This window comes from Salmo salar, chromosome ssa12 (assembly GCF_905237065.1).
Source record: "Salmo salar chromosome ssa12, Ssal_v3.1, whole genome shotgun sequence".
Lineage (NCBI taxonomy): Eukaryota > Metazoa > Chordata > Actinopteri > Salmoniformes > Salmonidae > Salmo > Salmo salar.
Window position 1 is genome coordinate 42,855,047 of NC_059453.1, and position 22,013 is coordinate 42,877,059.

The 22,013-nt window shown below is 39.7% G+C and overlaps 1 protein-coding gene and 1 long non-coding RNA gene across 2 annotated transcripts; one reads left to right on the forward strand and one right to left on the reverse strand.

Annotated features, from left to right (window-relative positions):
• Positions 1-597: 597 nt before the first annotated feature.
• On the reverse strand, positions 598-10,943 carry chmp4ba (charged multivesicular body protein 4Ba). The gene is made up of 5 exons (XM_014131689.2): positions 10,566-10,943; positions 5,984-6,161; positions 2,996-3,110; positions 2,342-2,471; positions 598-2,005 (listed from the first exon to the last, which is right to left on the reverse strand). Exons 1-5 carry the CDS (start codon positions 10,747-10,749, stop codon positions 1,950-1,952), a joined length of 663 nt encoding a protein of 220 aa, XP_013987164.2. The 5' UTR covers positions 10,750-10,943; the 3' UTR covers positions 598-1,949.
• LOC106565067 (uncharacterized) lies at positions 9,992-22,013 on the forward strand. The gene is made up of 3 exons (XR_006757991.1): positions 9,992-10,129; positions 18,754-18,871; positions 21,842-22,013. It is a non-coding gene; the product is annotated as an uncharacterized lncRNA (long non-coding RNA).

Here is a 22,013-nt window from a genome sequence, read left to right on the forward strand (position 1 = left end):
ACTTGTTCTCAACTAGCCTACCTGGTTAAATAAAGGTGATATATATATATATATATATTTTTATGTCCTCCCAGTCCTACCCATGGCTGCACCCCTGCCCAGTGATGTGAAACTCATAGATTAGGACCTAATTAATTCATGTCAATTAACTGATTTCCTTATATGAACTGTAACTCAGTAAAATCATTGAAATTGGTGCATGTTGCATTTACAATTTTGTTCAGTATACAATAATATAATTTATTCAAATGAGAACTTTTTAACTTGGGCCTTGTCAACAGAATTATTTATATTTGACAAAAATAAGGTAAAAAAAACAGTGCCACTGTAGTTCTCTTCCATTCCAAACAATAATACTTTTAGTATTTCGGTTAAAACATGGTACATGACCTCAGACATTTTCAGCAGATGACTGTGGCCTAAGAATAGCCCTTGCCCAACCATAACCCTTGACCCAACACTTACTATTACATGAACATTGGCCCTCTGAATAGCATTGATTTCATCACAAGCGCTTGCCATAACTCTGACCAACAGTTCTTGATAAAGGAATTCACAGATTTTCTTAGCTTAAGAAAAGGAAACAAACAGCGCACAGCTTGGCAAAAGGTTTAATTTAGGTGTTCCATTAAAACAAGGGAAAGTTGTGATAGGCAGGGTAGGAAGACGGACCAAAGAAAAACAGGAACCAGATCGCAAGAGACAGCCCCGTGTACAAACACACACAACCTATGGTATATCAGAGCATGTCAAACATAACATAATGCTGTCATACATGAGTTAATTTCCCCTTCTGAGGGTGGAATTCAGGCAGAAAATATAAATTTGAAACATAGAAAATATGAAATCTGAAGCAGCATGTCGAATTATAAAGTATCAGGGTAAGTTGACAAACTCAGGAAAGCCATAATGTTAAATAAACCTCATTGCCTGTAATTTGGAGTCTGAATACAATCAATTTATTCTCGCTTCAAACACACATCAAATTCCATCACTCTGAGAAGCCCAAACACCCTAATATATATATTTTTAGCCTCCTATAGTGTTAATGTTTCTTAAAGATGAAAATGAACAAAAACTCAGAGGCAGACATAATCTCACTCAGTCACTTCAGTTTGAACAGATACAGTATAGACATATTTGACGAGAAATGTCATTGTGTTTTCAAAATGTAACTAGTTGGTTAGGTTGTCACATCAAAGAAAGATAACCGTGTGAACCATCACTCAGAGAAGCATTTCAAGGATACCTTGTGGAGTTGCCCTCATAGATATGTGCACGTTTGAAAGCCAGAGTATCTGGAAGTATATTCATGATATAGTTCAATAAATCCTGCCAAAATAAAATTTAAGACCAACACCAATAGCCCTAAAGATGGGATTCAAATTCTCCCCGCTGGACATAGCTATTAATAAATATAATGTTCAATAGGTATATTTTAAGTGCATATTTTGATAAATGGATTAAATAACAGCGGATTGCCATGTGAACACATGACGCCAAAGGGAAATTGTGCATCAACAACAAAAATGTATACAGGGTATTGTAATATCTTCCAACGTATTGTCGCACTACACATAAAACAGTATGAGGTATTATAAATTCTACATTGGAGCTTATTGTCAGTGTTGAGGAGTCATTTTTACACTTTCTTTTCAAAATATATTCTGTGCACTAAGAAAAGGGGGTGGAAGGAGTGAAGCATTGCTTTACAGAAGAGAACGAGTTGAGGGACTTAAAGAAAAACACTGTTTGGTCGCTCCAGAGATTTGGGGTTTTCAGTGGTCGACGGTACAACATGCCATTGTCCCTCTTTAGGAGGCTGAGCTTGACAGTAAGCGAAAGGTTGTCGAGTTTTTTTTTTAAGTCTCCATTTATTCAGACTTTTCCTTCCTGAAACACAGAGTTCTTCTTTTCCACCTGTAGAAGGTATGGAGTAACAGCAGTGACTAGTTGGCGGCCCATGCCTCCAGATCCTTCATGTCGTCCTCGTCTTCCTCCTTTGCTGTAAGAATGAACCACATTCATTTGATAAAATTAGTACAATTTTTATTTTATTTTATTTAAAAATCGGCCTATAAAGATAGACAAAAAAACGTTCAGGTTTGAATAGAAGTCAGGTAGCGTTACACTGACTGGCGAAATACTGGTTGGAAATGGTAAAAACCTTCTACTACTGGGAAGACTACCGTTTACAGGTAGATGTTTTCAGAATAAGAAATGTGTGTGCATGTAGACAGTATTTTATCATTTCAAATCAATTCCTGTCAGTGTACCTCAGAGACATGAGCTAGCATTAAAGCTGGCTAAGCTTTAGTGGCTAAGCCAATATATCCATTACCTGCTGGTCTTACAGGTAAGGATGTGGAGGGCACATTTGGCAGCGGTACATTCTCTGTTCCAGTGATTTCCAGGAGGTTTTTGTCTAGTTCCTCTTGTTCCAGTTCTTCCAATTCTGCTAAGAGATCATCCTACACAAAGAAAGAAAAATAATTAAGGGTTAGACAGGTCTATATGTCCAAATAAGATAAGGATACATTTCAAAACAACAACAACGAACACCTTTAGTCTGATTCGATATGGCAGTGGTTCCCAAAATTGGGATGTCAGAAATGTCCAGTTGTTCAACTAGCCCAGGTCAGCTAACGTTTTTTAGCCCATTATGTTCTGGTCACACAGACATCACATGAACACACATCAGACATGGTAAAATGTGTAGAATTGCAAGAGCTTTAAAGCTGCAACATTTTCTCTCTGGCAACAAGAGCTGTGTGCAGTTTCTGTCATGGACAGAGCTTGTACCCATATAAATAAACATGGCGCAGGTTGCTGAGGTCGCGGGGTGGGGGTTTGGGACTAAGCCAATAAATGACAATATCCATCCAGACCTTTGCCACATAGGAAATGTGTGGTGTGACCAGACCTTCTCAAATGGGGAGGTTGAAAAAGTTTGGGAAACACTCCGCGGTAAAGGAAACATCCTAGCTCAGCTTACCTCATCAAATTCCTCTCCGAACCCTACAGGTTTAGAAATAGCATCAGAGATTTCTTGAGCCAGCTCCTGCTGCTCTGTGATGTCCTGCATTAAGTCGTCCACTTTGTCTATGTCCCTATGGGCAAAAACACAAAAGACCATTTAATAATTCATAGCAAATTCAGGAAAGAATAATAGTGGCATGCTGAAAGTTTTTCTGACAGAAGCCATTTTATGATATTACTATCATAAAATTCCCAAATATTTACATTGAAAAGATATAGGATAGAGATATGGAAAATTAAAAATCAACCTCACTGCAGATATTTATGGAAGTCACTTTGCATTCTGAATAATGAAGCGTGTATAATAAAGTGTGAAAATGCATAACAAAGTGTACAAAACATTAGGAACACATTCCTAATATTGAGTGGCACTTCTTTTTGCCCTCAGAACAGCCTCAATTTTTGGGGGCATGGACTCTACAAGGTGTCGAAAGCGTTCCACAGGGATGCTGGCCCATGTTGACTCCAATGCTTGGCTGGATGTCCAATGGGTGGTGGACTATTCTTGATACACATGGGAAACTGTTGAGTGTGAAAAACCCAGCCACGTTAGGGCTCTTGACACACTCAAAAGGCACTTAAATCCTTTGTTTTGCCCATTCACACCCCGAATGGCACACATACACAATCCATGTCTCAAGGCTTAAAAATCCCTCTTTATGCCTCTACTGACTAAGCCCTGTCTAAGCCCTGTCTACTAAGCTATATGGAATTGTTTTAAGAAGGTCATACCAAGGATCATTTAGCTATTTTGATTTAGAATTAAAAAAATATATATAAAACAACTATTTGATAAATTACATTAGGCCTTACTATTAGCCCCTACAAAGACAATGAGTAACAGATTCACTACATAGAACAGTCCCCCAAAATAATAACAAGGAAGTTTGTTCTCAAGTGTCTGTCCTATAGATGAGGAACATATATTTTTTTTTACTGTTTCTATATTAATCCATTCTTTAAATTTTTTTTTTTTTTACTGGTACCTGGGGAACTTCAGACGAGTCTTGTGAGGCGTCCTACAGCAAAACAACCGGCATGTTTGTGAGAGTCGCACCTTTCATATTAGTGTGTAGCCCAAACTGTTCAGACACTACAGACAGAAGTTGGCAGATCGGCTGTATCGACTTCAGAAGAGTCCCAAGATGCTTGTGAGGGTTGTAGAGCAAAAGGAACACCATAGTGTTTGTGAGAGTCTCATCTGTCCATAGAGGGGTCATAATAGTTTATAGGCCAAACCGTTCGGACACTACATACGATTTTGTGAGAAGACCAATTTTCGGGATGTCTCATGGTCTGACAAACACTGCTCTAGCTTGTTTCACCGCAGATGTGAGACATCGGCGGATGTGGGGTGGATTGAGACACAGCCAATGCAAAAAAAAAATATATCTTTAGCTTAAACTGACAGAATTGTTTTATTTTGATTATGCTAATTAGATGTAGGGGTTTAACTTGTCTCCTCCCCTTCATCTACAGTGATTGAAGTCGATTTAACAGGTGCCATCAATAAGGGATCATAGCATTCACCTGGTCAGTCTGTCATGGAAAGAGCAGTTGCTCCTAATGTTTTGTACACTCAGTATGTACCATTGACTTGCATTGGAATTGTGACACAAATTATAAAAAGTTTGCATTTGAAACAATGGCCAGGTAAACAAAACCAAAGCATTGGTTTATTTCATACCTGGTCCATAGACTGCTCACAGGGTAATTAAGTCAATATGTAATTTTGTAATTTGGGTGAAGTATCCCTTTAAAAATCGGCAGTGGTGGGATTCTTTAAAACAAAATCACCTAATAGCAGGAACAGCACCATCTAGTGGTAATAACAGGATGTAGGATGGGACATAAACCCAACAACTTCAATGACTAATCACTCTGAATGGGGGAAAAAAAAATATATGTATCGCCACAAAATTCACTGAAAATACATTACATAGGATGAAGAAACAATACTCCGAGCCGCAGCTCGATACTACTTGTCAAACAGAGAACTGATACTATATACTCGTTAGGGTGGGATTGGTTTTGGGGGGGAGGGGGGGGGGTCCGTCGATGGCTTTTTACCACTTCTTTGGACTCCTTGTCTCACTCATTAGCTAGGTTTCTGCATTAAAAGAAATATGAACATTTTCCCACTAGTGATGTGTTTCCATCAAATTGACTTGTTGCAGATAAAAGGCTGTGCATGAGGACGTAGTGCACTTAAAAAATTACTTTTACGGTTAAATTCTCATGTACCGAACACAAAAAATACAAGTTAAATGGGTTTCATTGCATATTCAAGGTTTAGTCACACATACAAAAAATCCTAGACAAACGTGAAGTAGAACATTAATGTTGGCCTAGGTCAGAGGCACCTCAGAGGTGTGTGTGTGTGTGTGTGTGTGCGCGCCATGGTTATTATAGTTATGTTTAAATTAGTTTTTATTTCTATTCAAAATTCTGTTAAGTTTCAGTAAGTTTTCAAGCCTGATTCAATAGTTTATATTTAGTTTGAGTTTTAAATACATTTCTATTTTATTCTTATACTATTAGGTTTTTAGTTTTAGAGTTAGAGAAAGAAATTAGCAGATTTCTTCCCTGTTAGCTAGTGATAGCTGGTGATAGTGATGCAGAAGCTAAGCCTATCTCCTGGCAGCATTTACCTGCCAGATTCAGAAGCTTGCAAACCCCATTAGAAGAAAAAAAAAATGCTTGAAAACCACATTAGATTTTTGGCAAAAGTTTAGAGAGAAAAAATCTACAGCTGAACATAATCCATGATGGTTTAAATTTAGTTTTGGGGTCAAAGTTAAGTTTCAGTATAGTTTTAGTTTTTCAAAACGTGTTTGTAAATTATTTAATTTCAGTTTACGAAATAGTTTTTTCAGTTTATTATAATAATAATAATAATAATAATAATAATAATAATAATAATAAAAGCGACGGTGGCCCTTACATGTTTTCATGGGCTGCCTTCATGGCCTTGGCAGCAAAGCCCATGTTCTTCAGCACTTCGGTGTTGGTGTTGGCGTTCTCTAGCGCCTCCCTCTGGAACTCAATGGTGGACAGCGTGCCGTCGATCTGGCCCAACTGTTGCTCGTACCGCTTTTTCCGTTTCAAGGCCTGCAGAGCAGCTGGATGCAAGACGGGAGGAAGGAGAAGCGACTGTGAGAGGTTGTGGGATGGGAATACTAACGGAGCAGAAAAGCCCTAAAGCAATGCAAGAGGAATTAGAAAATCTAACGTTGTTGTTCAACTGACTCGTTTCTTTGGTTGGTTTTGGCTAACTCAGTATTCACTGGGTGACCATGTATAAGCTTACAATAAGAAGGCTTAGACAAGCTTACAATATGTACTTAATTGAGGTGAGACAGGCTGAAGTATCTTAGACGTGATAAGATGGTATTACTTTGTAGCTTGTAGATTTCTGCATAACATCTTATTTGATTGAGCACATCTGTCACTCCAGACAGTTTAAATAAAAAATGCTGAAAGTACTTTTTGAACACACCATTTTCCTGCTACATTTGTGACCAAAAATGATACAAAATGTGTATTATGTCTTACTGTCCTGTGGCTTCAGCTTGCTTGTGTTTTTTGGATTGAGCTAAGCTACTCCATAAACATAGGCTAGCTAGCATACTGACCTATTGACATGTCAGGGACATCACCCGATGTGCAAATATTTCCCCTGCTACTACAACTAAGGCAACCTGAAGGCACTACCACCAGCTTCACTACCACCCCATATAGTCCACTCAAGCATGTGGTTATCTATCATTTAGCCTCAGTTCCATGCTTCCTGCATGGATGTTAATTCGGACGAGACTTAGAATGGTAACGCGAGACTACCAATCAATAAGCACTGAAAGAATCAACTCTATTGACTATCTGAACAGTCCCATAGTTTGAAGGACTGCGTGAGCTAGATTGTATAACAGCTCCATCAAAAGTTCCCTTAGAGACAGAGAAGCAGAACCATGGAAATCGACCGTCCAAGATCCTTTATGGTAGGGGTCCAGACGGAAGCCACTCCTTAGTAAAAGGCACATCGCTTGGAGTTTGCTACAAAGGCACCTAAAGACTCTCAAACCATGAGAAACAAGATTCTCTGGTCTGATGAAACCAAGATTGAACTATTTGGCCTGAATGCCAAGCGGTACATCTGGAGGAAACCTGGCACCATCCCTACTGTGAAGCATGGTGGTAGCAGCATCATGCTGTGGGGATGTTTTTCAGCGGCAGGGACTGGTAGACTAGTCATGACCGAGGGAAAGATGAACGGCGCAAAGTACAGAGAGATCCTTGATGAAAACTGGGGCGAAGGTTCATTTTCCAACAGGACAACAACCCTAAGCACTCAGCCAAGACAACACAGGAGTGGCTTGGAGACACGTCTCTGAATATCCTTGTGGCCCAGCCAGAGCCTGGACTTGAACTTGACCGAACATCTCTGGAGAGACCTGAAAATAGTTGTACAGCGATGCTCCCCATTCAACCTGGCAGAGATTGAGATGATCTCAAGTCCAATCAAATGTTATTTATCACATGCGCCGAATACAATGGATGTAGACCTTACCGTGAAATGCTTACTTACAAGCCCTTAACCAACAATGCAGTTCAATAAATAGAGTTAAGAAAATATTTACTAAATTAACTAAAGTAAAACAAAATATTTAAAAAATAACACAATCTGCAGAGAAGAATGTGAGAAACTCCCCAAATACAGGTGTGCCAAGCTTGTAGTGTCATACCCAAGAAGACTCTAATAGCTGCCAATGGTGCTTCAACAAAGTACTGAGTAAAGGGTCTGAAAACTTATGTAAATGTGATATTTCATTTTTTTTTAAATAGATTTTGCAAAGATTTAAAAAAAAATGTTTGCTTTGTCATGGGGTTTTGTGTGTTGAGGGGATTTTTTAAAAGAACACCGTGGCCTCTATTTTTAAATGGAAGAAGTTTGGAACCACCAAGACTGTTCCTAGAGCCGGCCACCCGGACAAACTGAGCAATCGAGGGAGAAGGGCCTTTGGTCAGGGAGGTGACCAAGAACCCGATGGTCACTCTGACAGAGCTCCAGAGTTTCTCTGTGGAGATGAGAGAACCCTCCAGAAGGACAACCATCTCTGCAGCACCCCACCGGCCAACTCTAAGCGGGCTGTCATGTGCCTTTTACTGAGGAGTGGCTTCCATCTGGCCACTCTACCATAAAGGACTGACTGATTGGAGTCCACCTGTGGTAAATTCAATTGATTGGACATGATTTGAAAGAAACATACCTGTCTACATAAAAGGTCCCACAGTGGACAGTGCATGTCAGAGCAAAAACCAAGCCATGAGGTTGAAGGAATTGTCTGTAGAGCTCCGAGAAGGGTCCAACAAAATGTCTGCAGCATTGATGTTCTCAAAGAACACCGTGGCCTCCATTTTTAAATGGAAGAAGTTTGGACCACCAAACTCTACTGTGTAGGGACCTGAATATACATTTAAATCCAACTGAAGGAGTAGTTTTAAAAAAAAATTCTGGGTAGTAGCGTGAATTTGGTTAGTGTTTTTGGTAATCAGTATGAGTTTTATTCATCCAAAATATATTTTACTACCCTGTACAGTAGGTGGCGGCAATACACCTTATAAGTTCAGTCTGCCAAATCAGATTTATTGGGCACATACACATGGTTAGCAGATGTTAATGCGAGTGTAGCGAAATGCTTGTAACTAAATACTGCATAGTTTCCTAAGGACTCGAAGCAAGGCGACCATCTCCGTCTGCGCCATCTTGCCAATAAACCACAAAGACGACGACGAGAGACAAGTGGGGTATTCAGCGACGTTCCACTGTCTGTTTGAAAAGTGCTTCAGAGTTGGTTCAGGGAATACTTTCCATGACCAAATATTCCTTGTGTCTACCTTTACACTATGTTGTCAATTATTCTGAATTTTGATCGGGTTGTTAGAGTACATGACACATTTAGGTTTTAACTAAAGCAAACATTCCTATGTGAAAGGCTTGCAGGAACGTCCACTTTCATGACAATCAGGTTGTAGGCTTGTTTGTACAGCAGTGGGTGACATATTCAGAATAGTTAAGGTAGCAAGTCACTTAGGAAGAGGCATGTCTTAGGACCATGTCATGATGTACAACATCAGGGGCCATGAAATGGCTTTAGAGTAGGCTGGACAATAGAACGAGTCAAAATTCACCCAAGGCTGACAAAATGGCAAAATAACATTGGCTAAACTGGAACACTAGCGCGAGCCCATAGCAAATGAATGGAATCAAATGTTCGCAGAGACTGTTTTGCCTAAATGGCATCAAAAATTTTTTATCCTTTTTATTTAACCACTACAATCTGTTCCTAGGACGAAACTGAAAAAAAAAAAGAAAAAAAAAAAAATTGTGTTGAAGGTAAACATCCGCACCTCAATGGTGCCAAGTGTGCTTATGTCTGCATAACGAGAAAGTAGGGGGAAAATTACAACTTTTGACTATTTCTGGTCTAGCGAGCGATGACAGCAGAGTACGCTGCCCAATCTTATGTAATTAGAAAGAGGAGATTATCCTGATTAAAATGGTGTTCGACTTGAAAAGAAATCTAAATATACACATTGTGAGATATTTGGCGAAATATACCAACATGCCTCTCCATAGGAAAACAATGGGGGGAGCTCAGCGTTCCAATGGCAAAAGGTATTTTGGGGCTAGATGCCCAACCTTACATAATTAGAAAGAGGAGATTCTCATGATTAAAATGGTGTCCAGTTTGAACAAAATAAATCTAAATATACACATTGCGAGATATTTGGCAAAATAGACAGACATACCTATTTTCCCTATAGGAAACAATGGGACCAGCTCAAGAGTTCCATTTTTTGTTGTTCTTTACATTTTAACTACCAGCAACGTGGGCAGGTCTCATTGCCAACAATAGTAAAGCAGCATTGTGACGTGACACAATATGCTGGGAATAGAACCTAAGGAAGGCGAGTTAGTGCCACTGTACTCAATAGAACTAATAGGAGTTAGCAGGGTGAAAAATGCCCTAAAATAAGGCCTGTTTTTTCGTGATTACTTCAAAACTACGGCAAACAGCTGGGACATAAGGTAATATTATGAAACTGGGCTCCACGGCGGATGCAATTAAGTCTTTTTTTTAATCAGAAAAAGGCATTGTGTCCAGCCTATTTAGAGAAGTAACGTTAGCCTGCAAGTTTCACTGATAAGGGTATAGTTAGCTAGTACAGTAGGCTACATAGCTATATAACGTTGGCTAGCTAGCTACTAACCTATAAATAAAACAGCAATATTTTTAAGTGATCAAATCAGTAAGATATTTAACCACGTGGCATATTGCTCAATAATTGGCAACCTACCATACTCGGCTAGATAGCTAGCTACTGGCTCACACACAGGCTAGAAGTTAGCAGCTAGCGTTAGCTATGACTTGCTAACTATCAACTTCCTTCTTCCTGTCAAGTTGTTGGCTAATAAGCGAGCCAGACAGCTAATACATTAAGAGCGCATCTCTGATAGGTCTCACCTCTTTTATTTTTGGTGCCATTCTTTTTCGCAGTGAGGAGTTCCTGGTCAATCTTTTTCTCCAAAAATTCCTGTTTCTTCGTCAACATTTCCTCTGTGTCTCGAAGTCGCTGAATCGCCTCCTGAGGGCTAGTCGATTTATCCCCTTTACCTCCAGTGCCAAATAACTTCCCGAACAAAGACATCTTTGCGCTAAATAACAACAATGATTTATACTACAAGTGCTATACAGTAGCAATAACAGAATTCAACAAATGTTAGAAACTAGTCTCGTATCTTTTCACTCGCACAGCTGAACTGATGCTGTTGATATTTCTTCTTGATCTTTCTGACCAGGCCAGAGATACTGTATTAGAGAAAATTCCTATCTTGAAGCACGGTTTCGACTGCTCCTACAGTTTTGCTTTGGTACTGCAGTTTAACTGACGCCCGGCTCAGAAAGACAAATAGAAAGTCAGATAGACGGCCACATAGAGAAGTGGAGGGCAGTGTTCTCTTTTTATAATTTTTTTTATTTTTTTCTTCTTGGAGAAAAATCAGTATACATATAAGAAGTATACAAACAGACAATGATAACATATGCTAGGGGGTACAACAAATGACAGATTATACAAAGACCTTAAAAGATGCACACATATTGATTGTTTTAACAGCTTTCTTATTAGAATAATGTATAATGGTCTTAATGTACTGCTCGAATTCCTTATAGAAAACACAGGGCAGTGTTCTGTCATTATGCACTAGTGATGTGCAGGTTGACTCATAACTAGGCTGGACACATGACAATTTTAACAACGCTTTTTCTGATTATTATTATTCATTGCATCTGCCATGAAGCCCAGTTTCATAATAGTACCATATGTTTGCTGTTTGAAGTAATTGCAAAGAAAACAGGCCTTATTTTAGGGCAATATGCCAGCTCCTATTAGTTAAACAGAGCACATTATCACTTAAAGTAGAACTGACAGCATTTTTAGCAACATGAAATCTTATTCAAATCTGATCATATACACCCCCAGGAAGAATGACGTTTTAAAAAATATTTTCTGACAAGTGAGCAGATATGGTCATTTCTTTTAGATATGGTCATTTTCACAAATTCTTAGAATGTTTGGGAATTACTTAAATTCTATAGCAATACAGAGTGGGAAAGTAGATGTGCGTTTGGACAATTAAATGCAGTAAATAAAACTGAATAAAAACATCTGTCTTGTCCAGGACCAGAGTCTACGCAGACAGGTGCGCCATAGCCAATCAGAGCTACAGTAGGACTTTATTTTCCACACAGGCCTGCCATCATTCACTTTGAACTGGACTGTGTGTTTACAGGCAGTTGCAACAGCGCGACTTTAGATCATTAGAACACATTCGCCAAAAAATACACCAGAATGGATTTCTGCAAATATGTCAATACCACTTGAGAGTCCTCTTACATTTGGGAAATTTACAGTCCTATTGATCAAACAACCATGAAAAGGTAATCTCTCTCCCTCAGTTATGCACATCAACAACAAAAAGATCAACAACTAACGTTAGCCAGAGAAAGATGAGCTGAAATCTAACGAAGGAACATTAGATAAACCCTCTCAAACTTTTTTCAGTTAGTTGGCCGTCAAAATTGCACTGATAAACGATGAGGAATTGTAGCCTGCTCGTCCTGCAGCTTGCCTGCCAACAATGCATGCTTGTACCAACCAAGCACCTAAAGCTAACTGGCTGGAGTTGGCTAGCTTGCTAGCTAGCTATTTCCAGACATAAATGATAGAACGTCTCACTCTGACCATTTTACTCACCCTAGCAGAGCTGGTTAGGCTATATACAAGTTATCGTTTGTGACTAATTATTAATTTCACTCTGGTATCAGTCATTGAGGCGGGGCGGCAGGGTAGCCTAGTGGTTAGAGCATTGGGCTAGTAACCGAAAGGTTGCAAGTTTGAATCCCCCAGCTGACAAGGTACAAATCTGTCGTTCTGTCCCTGAACAAGGCAGTTAACCCACTGTTCCTTGGCCGTCATTGAAAATAAGAATTTGTTCTTAACTCACTTGCCTAGTTAAATAAAGGTAAAATTGATAAGCAAACAATCAAACTTTACTTGGTGTCGTGGCGGTTGGGTCACAGATCTTAGGTGATAGTGATGGAGAAGAAAGTGAAGCAAGTATAGGGCATAGTGATACAAATAAAGGGGGGAGTAGGTAAGGGAAAAAGGGAGTAGGGGTTTTAAGGGGAGTGAGAGGTTTATGGAGGTGGCGATGAAAAGGAAGTTTGAGGAAAGCAACAGTTTCCAATGCCAGCGTCAGTTCGGAGGTAGAGAGTGCCAAGGAAGGGCAAGACAAGTCTTGAGGGGAGCATGGAGGTGAGGAGGAGCATAAAGTGATTCTGAAGTTTAGGGAGGAAGGGGGAGATGGAGCAATGAGTCCGATAAGGTTGATGGCTGATAAAAGAGTTGATCTGGGAAGTTGTCAATGATAAAGTGTTAAGAGATGGGAGCTTGTTGGTGCTCTGTAAGGACATGGTGCAGAGGGAAAAATCTGAGTGAAGCAAATAGGTAAGTGTAAGGTGTTGTCGAGCAGCTGGACTGATCTAGCAGGGAAGTAATGGATTAAAAGCGTGATAACAGGAGTGCCTGTGAGTGTTAGCACTAAAGAGGTAAGCAACAACTTGAGAGGAGGCGTTCTAGTGAATTTTCAAAGATTGCAAGCAACAAGGGATGTGATTAGGGTAGATAGCCAGGCTATTCTGTTACACATCAAGGACAGGGTACTGCCAAATAACTACCGAAGCCTTTCGGGGGGGGGGGGGCTCATGTTGTGGCATATGGTGGGTGTGATGCAAGGAAACAGGCAGTGGAGGTGCAATAAGTGAGAGTGGAGAGAAGGGTGTCATATGCTGAGGCAGTGAGGATGGTCCAGGTACAGGGAGATACAGGTTCAAGGGAGAGATGGGTAGGAGCATCTAGAACTGGGATTACGGGGCAGGTGGGCGGCGATATGGTATACATAGATAAGAGAAAGCTGGAGACATTCATAGCAGGAGCTATCAATAGCACTGCTAAAGTAGAGTCTAAAACAGAGAGGATTCAGCTAATAGTGAAAGCGGCTGGGAGACATCTGAGGATGACAGGGTTGACATGGGAAGAGGTTCGAGATGACCTCAATCAGCCGAGGCTGGAGTCATGTATTACTGGATCTTAGTTATGTTGGTAATACAACAATGGAATGCTCGAAGCCTGTTGGCTAATGGGCATGAGTTCAAGCAGTTCATTGTGGATATGCCAGCTAAGCCTGATGTGATTTGTATGCAGGAAACATGGCTCAAAACTACTTTGGAGTTGATCATACAGGGATATGTAGTGGTTTGTAGGGACAGAGATGTAGGGGGAGGGGGAATGTGCCACCTTCATAGAGCAAGGACTGGGACACATCCAGATTATAATCTAATCAACTCAATTTAAATGTTAGGAGCACACCCTTGTGTCACTCCATCTTTGAACTATCCGCTGTCCGACGAACAGAATAACAGTTTCCCTGTGACAATAAATCCATAGCACTTACAGTACAATCAAATATTTAAAAAGTCATAGCTCTTTATGAACTCTTGAAACAATCCAAACATGACAATTGAATTCTCTTCCTAGAGCTTGCCACAAATAAGGTATGTTTGAACCTTGTGATAGCCCACAGATTGTCTGCCATCCAAACAATGTCATAAATCGTGATTGAATCATCACTCTGGGCCTCGCATGCCAGCCAGTCACCAGTCGTTAGTATATCACCTCCTCTCATTCTTCCACTACAGTAGCCATTTATGGAAAACGAATGAAAAATCAAAGGGCCCATGCGGAACACCGAAACCAATTATTATTTGTTACCCATACCTGTTTATTCAATCAGAATATTGTAAATATCATTAATCACAATGGTTAGCCGATGCAAATTAGGAAAACATTCAAACATTATTAATAGGACTACATTTACCCTAATTGGGAACACATATGGCACATGGAGAAGTCAAAGATTCCTAGTCAGGCTATTATTTGTCAAATCCAGATTAAATATAGGCCTTCATCTGTATCACACCTATAGGCAATAGTGGGCTAAATCAATGAGAAATATAGCTGAAATGTTCAGGCTTTGTCATGTCTCCGTTCACTCGCTTCATATTTCACCCGATCCCTTCTCATCACGTTTCGGTCTGATCATTCAGATTACTGCTGCCTCCTGTAAGCCTGCTACTATGATACATTAATTGGTGAGGAGGTTTGCTAGCAAGCTATCAATGTGCATAATATATAACAAGCGAAGCGAAAATAGGGAAAGAAGATGAAACACTGACAAGCACATAACATTCTGAGAACCATGTTTCAGAGAGCAGGAGTTTTCAAACTTTTCTTGCCCAGGGACCACCATATGTTAGCAAAATGAAGTAATCAACATTTTAAAATGAATAGATTTGGTAGTGTAAAATCTAACAGTCTATTAGCTACAAAGGTATCTTGCCAGCGAAGAAAAAATGTTGCTGTTGTTAAACACATTTTTAGCAATTCTAGAAAATAATTAATTGAGGTGAGAGAAAATGTTGCCGTTTTAATGCTAAGTTTCTGCAATTCTATGCATTTTGTCATGTCTAATTCTATGTTCCTCTGCTCAAATGTCATAACAAAATCAATTGGCATGTGCGTTGAATGTCTGGTTTTTGGAATTTTTGATTCTCCCTGACTATCTAGTTTTATTTACATAACCTTTACTTAACCAGGTAAACCAATTAAGAACAAATTCTTATTTACAATGACAACCTAGCAAGAAGCAAAAGGCCTCCTGTTGGGATGGGGGATAATTGTTTTTGTACTTAACGCACATCCGAACAAACAATATCTGATTGTTAGTTGTCAAAGATGATATTATTTAAAAGTATACAACGGGTGGGTCTAATCCTGAATGCTGATTGGTTAAAACCGCATTCTAGCCGGCGTCTATTCCACAAATTGCCACTGGCTAAATCTATTTAGTCTGTTCCATCTGACTGCGCAATCCACTGTCTCATCAGCCCAGCCAGGCAACTTAGAAATTTGATCTCCACTATAAAAAGCATCTACACATTATCTCACATTTCTTTTAGACTAGCATTTCGTTTTCAACAGTGGAGATTTGTATAAACCTTGCTGTCTGTCTCTCTGACATTTGCAACACTGTTTCAATATTCAATCAAATTCGATCTCCTGCTGTCGAGTTGTCGAGTTGGGATGAGACAGACAGGCAGCATTTCTCAGCCATACGAAATTATGAATCAGCTGGCATCATTTCTATGGATATATATAAAAAAAGTACATTGAAAAAAGGTCAAACAAAATGCAGGTAATTTGCAGTCTTTCCAGCTTCAGTTCGAAGTGATTGTGTTACTGTAGCTGTGTTGTTGGCTAGCTCCTCTGAACAACAGTGTCCTGACGAGTGAGCACATTTTCTATGCCATGCGAAATCGTGCCTCATTAGCTCATTGTTATGGATGTATCCAAATAAATGTCACTAGAAAACAACTTAAACAAATGCAAATGCAGCTACTTTGCTGTTATTATGGCTAGCTAGCAAACAAGAGATAAGAATGTGGCCAATGGAACATTTAGAACGAACGACTGGGTCGTGCCTATAGATGCAGAACAAAAAGACTGAACCACTTGGTCGTGTCCATAGATACAGAACAAAAAGACTGAACGACTGGGTTGCGTTTCTAGCAAGAGTTAAGAATGTTGCCAGCCAGTATGGCAATGGAACATTTAGAATGAACAAGTGGGTCACATCTATAGATGCAGAACAAAAAGACTGAATGACTGGGTCGCGTCCATAGATACAGAACAAAAAGACTGAACGACTGGGTCACATCTCTAGCAAGGGTTAAGAATGTTGCCAGCCAGTATGGCAATGGAACATTTAGAACGAACGACTGGGTCGCGTCTATAGATGCAGAACAAAAACACTGAACTGCTGACTTGTGTCCATAAGATACAGAACAAAAAGACTGAACGACTGGGTCGTGTCTCTAGCAACCCTAGATTTGTGTTGGGACTATATCTTGTGGAAGGATGAAATAGTATGAATAAATTGATCAAAATAAAGTTTAATGAAAATATGTCAATCATATGTCAAAACCCGTTGTATAAAAGTGACAATGCCCTCGATGCTGGTGTTTGGAGGATATATTGGCAACACCGTGCCAATATATCCTCCAAACACAGGCTTCGAGGGTATTATCACTAAAATAAAATATATATATATTTCCTGCATGCTTTCTATCTGGGTTTTGGTCATTTAAGTTGACACTGAAACTGTTTTTCCATCCTGAAAATTACCACTTAGATGGCCCACCTAACAATTTTCTATACAGAAAAAAAACCTGTAATTAGCGCCAATGACTGTAATTTCCTCCATATTAAAGGAATAGTTTGAGATTTTGGCAATGAAGCCATTTATGTACTTCCGCAGAGACGGATGAACAGGAACAGCAAGCATTCTAACTGTTCCTGTAGACTTCCAATCCTTGTGCTAATGCTAGTTAGCATTGGCTCATAAAACTACCTCTAACTGCCTTCATACTGGATGCAGAGACATAAAAATGGTATCCACAATGGTATTCTTTTGCAGTTAGCAATATTCATAAAACAACATAATAATGATGATGAGAATAATAATAATACATTTGTGGTCACCCTGCAGTACCTCGGAACCCAGTTTGAAAACCCCTGTCTTAGAGCGTGGTGAGAGCGTGGTGGTCCTATGGTTATTTTGAATACAACCTTCCCACAACTTTCTTTGAATGGCGCAGGATATTTGCTTGGCTTTGGAACATTCTCAGCACATTTAAGGAACTTGACCAAAAAAAAACGATTTTCTTGGTATTTCATTACTTTAACAAAACATTTCCTAAAAGTTCAAATATGGTTACACTTAGTTTAAATTTTGGTAATGTTCTAGGAATGTTCTCCAACTAGTTTGACATTGGAAATGTTCTCAAATAGTTCAGAAAATGTTAAGAAACAAAGTTCTTCTGTGGGAATTTCAGTATTTCAGCAACACGTTCCTAGAGGTTTCCTATTGGTTCTTTTTAAAGTCATGTTCTCAAATTGTTCCGAGAACGTTAACAAATAATGTTCTTTTGTGGGAATTTCAGTCCTTCAGCATAACGTTTCCTACAGGTTTGCTCATGGTCAGGGTTGTAGTGCTGTCGGAGTGCAGGGGAGCGGCGCTCCCTCACCTTTTTCAATTTGAGAATACATGGAGCTGGTAAAACTATTTCTGGAAACATTTATTCAGATAAATTCTAAATAAATTCTAGTTAATTATCACCAAAATTCCATGAAAAACGATAGAATGTCAAACCAAATAAATATGTATAGCAGCGTAGAGGTAGGTAAATGGTGGTTTCTTCCCAGTCTTCTCTCTGGCGGTGGTGGGAATGATAAGAACTGTAGGCTATGTGTGTGCACTGCGAACGTTCGTCGGAGGTTTGACCACTTTGGCCAATCAGAACATTGAAAAAAAATCCTAATTCACCATGTGTATGCCTTGATGTTCATAAAACTCCATGGACCCCCTCTTGCGCAGTGGAACCCAGAACGATACTGTATATATTGTAGCGACCCACACAGACAGATGTGTGTTATGTGTTATGCTGTTAGTTGGTTGTGTTGTACTTACCAGTACCCAGTGTTCGCAGGGTCCAACATGCCATTGCAAGTTAAAGACCATGGAGCATTGCAAGTTTAAGACCATGTTTAGCCATTGTTCACTCTCTTACGGCTGGTCTTCACAAGAGAATGTCACGGTTGTTTTATACGGGTATCTTTCATTTATTTGGCGTGAGCTACAGCCAAACAGTAGAATGTGTGGAGTTGGGTTAATAAACCGTGAATTCGTAAACTCAACCCTCTGTCTGGACAATTGTTCCTTTATGATCTAGCCAGGTCATTACAACATGATGGGATGTATGGACAGTGTATGGATAGAATATGTAGTATATCTGAAGAATACTTAGGATAGAATACTATATGTAAAGCAATAGTTAAATAGAATAGGCCTTGACTAGTATACATTATATACATATGAAGTGGGTAAAACATTATTAAAGTGACCAGTGGAGCATGCTCCTCTGCTGTCTCCTGAAGTCCACGATCTGCTCCTTCGTTTTGTTGTCTCGTCAGCGGTCAGGCCAACCACCGTTGTCTCGTCTGAAAACGTAATGATGGTGTTGGAGTCGTGCACGGCCACGCAGTCATGGAAGAAACCAAACACACACCCCTGTGAGGCCCCGTGTTAAGGGTAAGTGTTTCAACCATTCATTTGTTTGAAAAGACAAACTCTGCCTGCCCGGTAGACTGGGAGATCTGTGGCTAAATCAAGTGCGCCTACTGCTCTGGCCAATCAGATAGCTCATATAACCATCCCTACCTACAGCTTCCACGACCCTTGCCACAGAAAAGTTTGATACTAGCCTACCTGAGATTTCATAACTTTTAAAAACATGACCAGAGAGAGACTGTCAAAGAATACAGCAAAGAGCTGATGTTTTAATGAGTGAGATCATGTCTACGTTTAATTTAACACTGTCAACACTGTTTTTTATTCAACACTTTTACAAAACATAAAATGCGCTTCTCTTTACTTCCACTCACCCTGCAGAATGAATGAATGAGTAGCCAAGTGTATCAATAGACCAGCATTTTTATTATTATTAGCAGCTCATGGTGTCTACTTTAATATCGAGGAGTATTTAACTTTCTATGGTTATCAGAACAACATCAATTTGTGCCTGAATGGAAGGTGGAAGAATGTGTCCCCTCTCTCTGGTCTCACCGGAGGAAAGGAAGGAAAGAGCAGGGACCATAAGAGGTAGACCCTCTGCTGCTCTCTCCCTCCCTCCACTGAGACTTTAATGCCATGTTAAAAACAACTCGGAACTCGGAACTCGGAACAGACATCTCGGACTTCCGACTTCAGTGAGTTCAAGACAACTGGGAACTGAAAAAAAACGAGATCCGACTGGGAAAATCGCTTTGAATGGTCATCCAACTCGAAAACTGGCACCTTTCTAGAGCTCCGACTTTCTGACCTGAAGGTCACTGAGTTCCCAGTTGTCTTGAAAGCACCATGACCATCAAATGCAGGTACCATCAGTCCAGTAAAATAAAAATACAAATTATTTCAGTTAAATGCTCCGTTGTGACTCGCAAGTGCTACACCAACTGATCTGTTATCAATGCTTGAGTTTTGAAATGTATGCTCTGAGAAGAACAATTTTGGCAGGCCAGTCATTTAACCAATATGCTGTGATAATGTATTAGGCCTACTGCACAAAACTCATTCATTCAGAATTGTTTTTATTAGTTTCATGTTACATTTTTTAAGTCTTTTTTTTATCTGAGTGGTAGATCTTGGCTTGCTTTTTGACTGCCAAAGTGATCTTGACTCAGAAAAGGTTGGTGACCACTGATGTAGATGAAAGGGAGTAGACAGGTTTAAGAAGGATGTTTAAGCCTTGAGACAATTGAGACACGGATTGTGTAAAAAGATTACATGCCTTTGAACAGGGTATGGTAGTAGGTGCTTTGCGCACAGGTTTGTGTCAAGAACTGCAACGCTGCTGGGTTTTTCACGCTCAACAGTTTCCTGTGTGTATCAAGAATGGTCCACCACCCACAAGACATCAAGCCAACTTGACACAACTATGGAAAGTATTGGAGTCAACATGGGTCAGCATCCCTGTGGAATGCTTTTGACACCTTGTAGAGTCCATGCCCTGATGAATTGAGGCTGTTCTGGGGGCAAAAGGGGGAGGGATGCAAATTGTATTTATTTATTTGACCTTTAATTAACAAGGCAAGTCAGTTAAGAAGAAATTCTTATTTTCAATGACAGCCTAGGAACAGTGGGTTAACTGCCTTGTTCAGGAGCAGAACGACAGATTTGTACCTTGTCAGCTCGGGGATTCGAACTTGCAACCTTTCGGTCACTAGTCCAATGCTCTAACCTAAATGTATATTTTGCATTTGTGAAATTATGAATGAAAGTAAAGGGCTTTATGTTTCTAGAACCATACCGCAATTGGGAATCGATTCACGGTTAGATGGAGTATTTGGCTGTTTTGGCTGCCAGATACATTCTACCTCTGAAAATAACATATAAGGTCCTTGGACCTTTAGGAGTAACAGGCTCCTTAAATGTACATCTTGGATGTTTTCCCAAATTCTGTTTTATATTTTCCCAAATGAAGTTTTCTGTTTTATTTTCAAAATTAAAATTGTTCATAAAGAAATAACGAAATTGGATGTTCTGAGTCCATGTCAATGGTTAAATCACATCAGAAGACCATTTTTTGATGTTGTTTAATTGTGTATCTTGCCTTTTAATTGCGCAACTAGCGAATGAGGAATGTGCCATCTAATGTGCTGGTCTAGCGATGGTTCTGTACTGGTTCTGCTCATTTCATGGCAAAGTTTTCAAATAACAAATAATAGATACAAATGATATATTTACTTCCTCATGATATACTTCTGCCAGGTAAGCCTACTTTGCAGTTAACATTTAATTGAGAAGGTTTTGAAGAAAGTATTTCTGTCAACCCACAAGACGGTTATCACGTCAACTGGCTACACACGGAGTGACAGACAAACGTGCGCACCACACAGACAGACTGGCAATATTGCTGAAAAATATTTGGTAGATATTTTGTTAGTGGCTAACCAGAGGTTTGAAAAATGTCAATGTTGCGTTGATTAGATAGTAGCTGGGAGCTTGCAGTGTCGGATACTTGTGAGATTTGTTTATGACAGTTTGCGATGGTACATGTGAAACATTGTATGTATTTTTGGAATTGTTAGGCGAGCTACTGGTATGTCATGGAAAGAGCGGTATTCCTAATGTTTTGTACACTCAGTGTACATTTCTTGTTTCCAAAACCGTATCATAAGCAATGTGTGTTAACATTTAGTGCAAGCGTCGGGGCTCTTAACAAAAGACCCCCGGGAACAAGATACCCTCACCAATAGGCACTAAATGTAGTTGGCGTCTATGAACGGGCTATATTATACATGTATTTAGCTAGTTAACTTGTTCGGCTATCTTAGCTCAGTGACAAGTGCTAGCTTGGTGTGATCATAGCTAATCTTGCTAGCTAGCTCAATGACTCATTACCCTTGCTGTTTATAAGCATACCTTAGTTTAGCATTTAGTCTGTTCCTCGTTTGTGCTGCATGCAATAACTAATCTAGCCATCTAACATTTTATTTTTAGAACTTCACTGATGGAAAGCCAAGCGAAATATGTCCTAACCCTGTAGATGCGGGGAGCACATGGCTGGAACAACATCCTTCAGATGACCTCCAAACAAAAGGTAGCTAGCTATTTTAACAAAGTAGCTATCAGCCTAGCGTAACTGTGACTAATGTTAGTGAAGATGTAAATA

Bases quoted from the DNA above. Each gene is read 5' to 3' on its own strand.
- chmp4ba (XM_014131689.2), bottom strand. From the start codon at position 10,749: ATGTCTTTGTTCGGGAAGTTATTTGGCACTGGAGGTAAAGGGGATAAA. The intron at 6,162-10,565 runs GTGAGACCTATC...TCTTGCATCCAG, and splicing joins TGGCACCAAAAATAAAAGAG to CTGCTCTGCAGGCCTTGAAA. The intron at 3,111-5,983 runs GTAAGGGCCACC...TTTTGCCCATAG, and splicing joins AAGGCAGCCCATGAAAACAT to GGACATAGACAAAGTGGACG.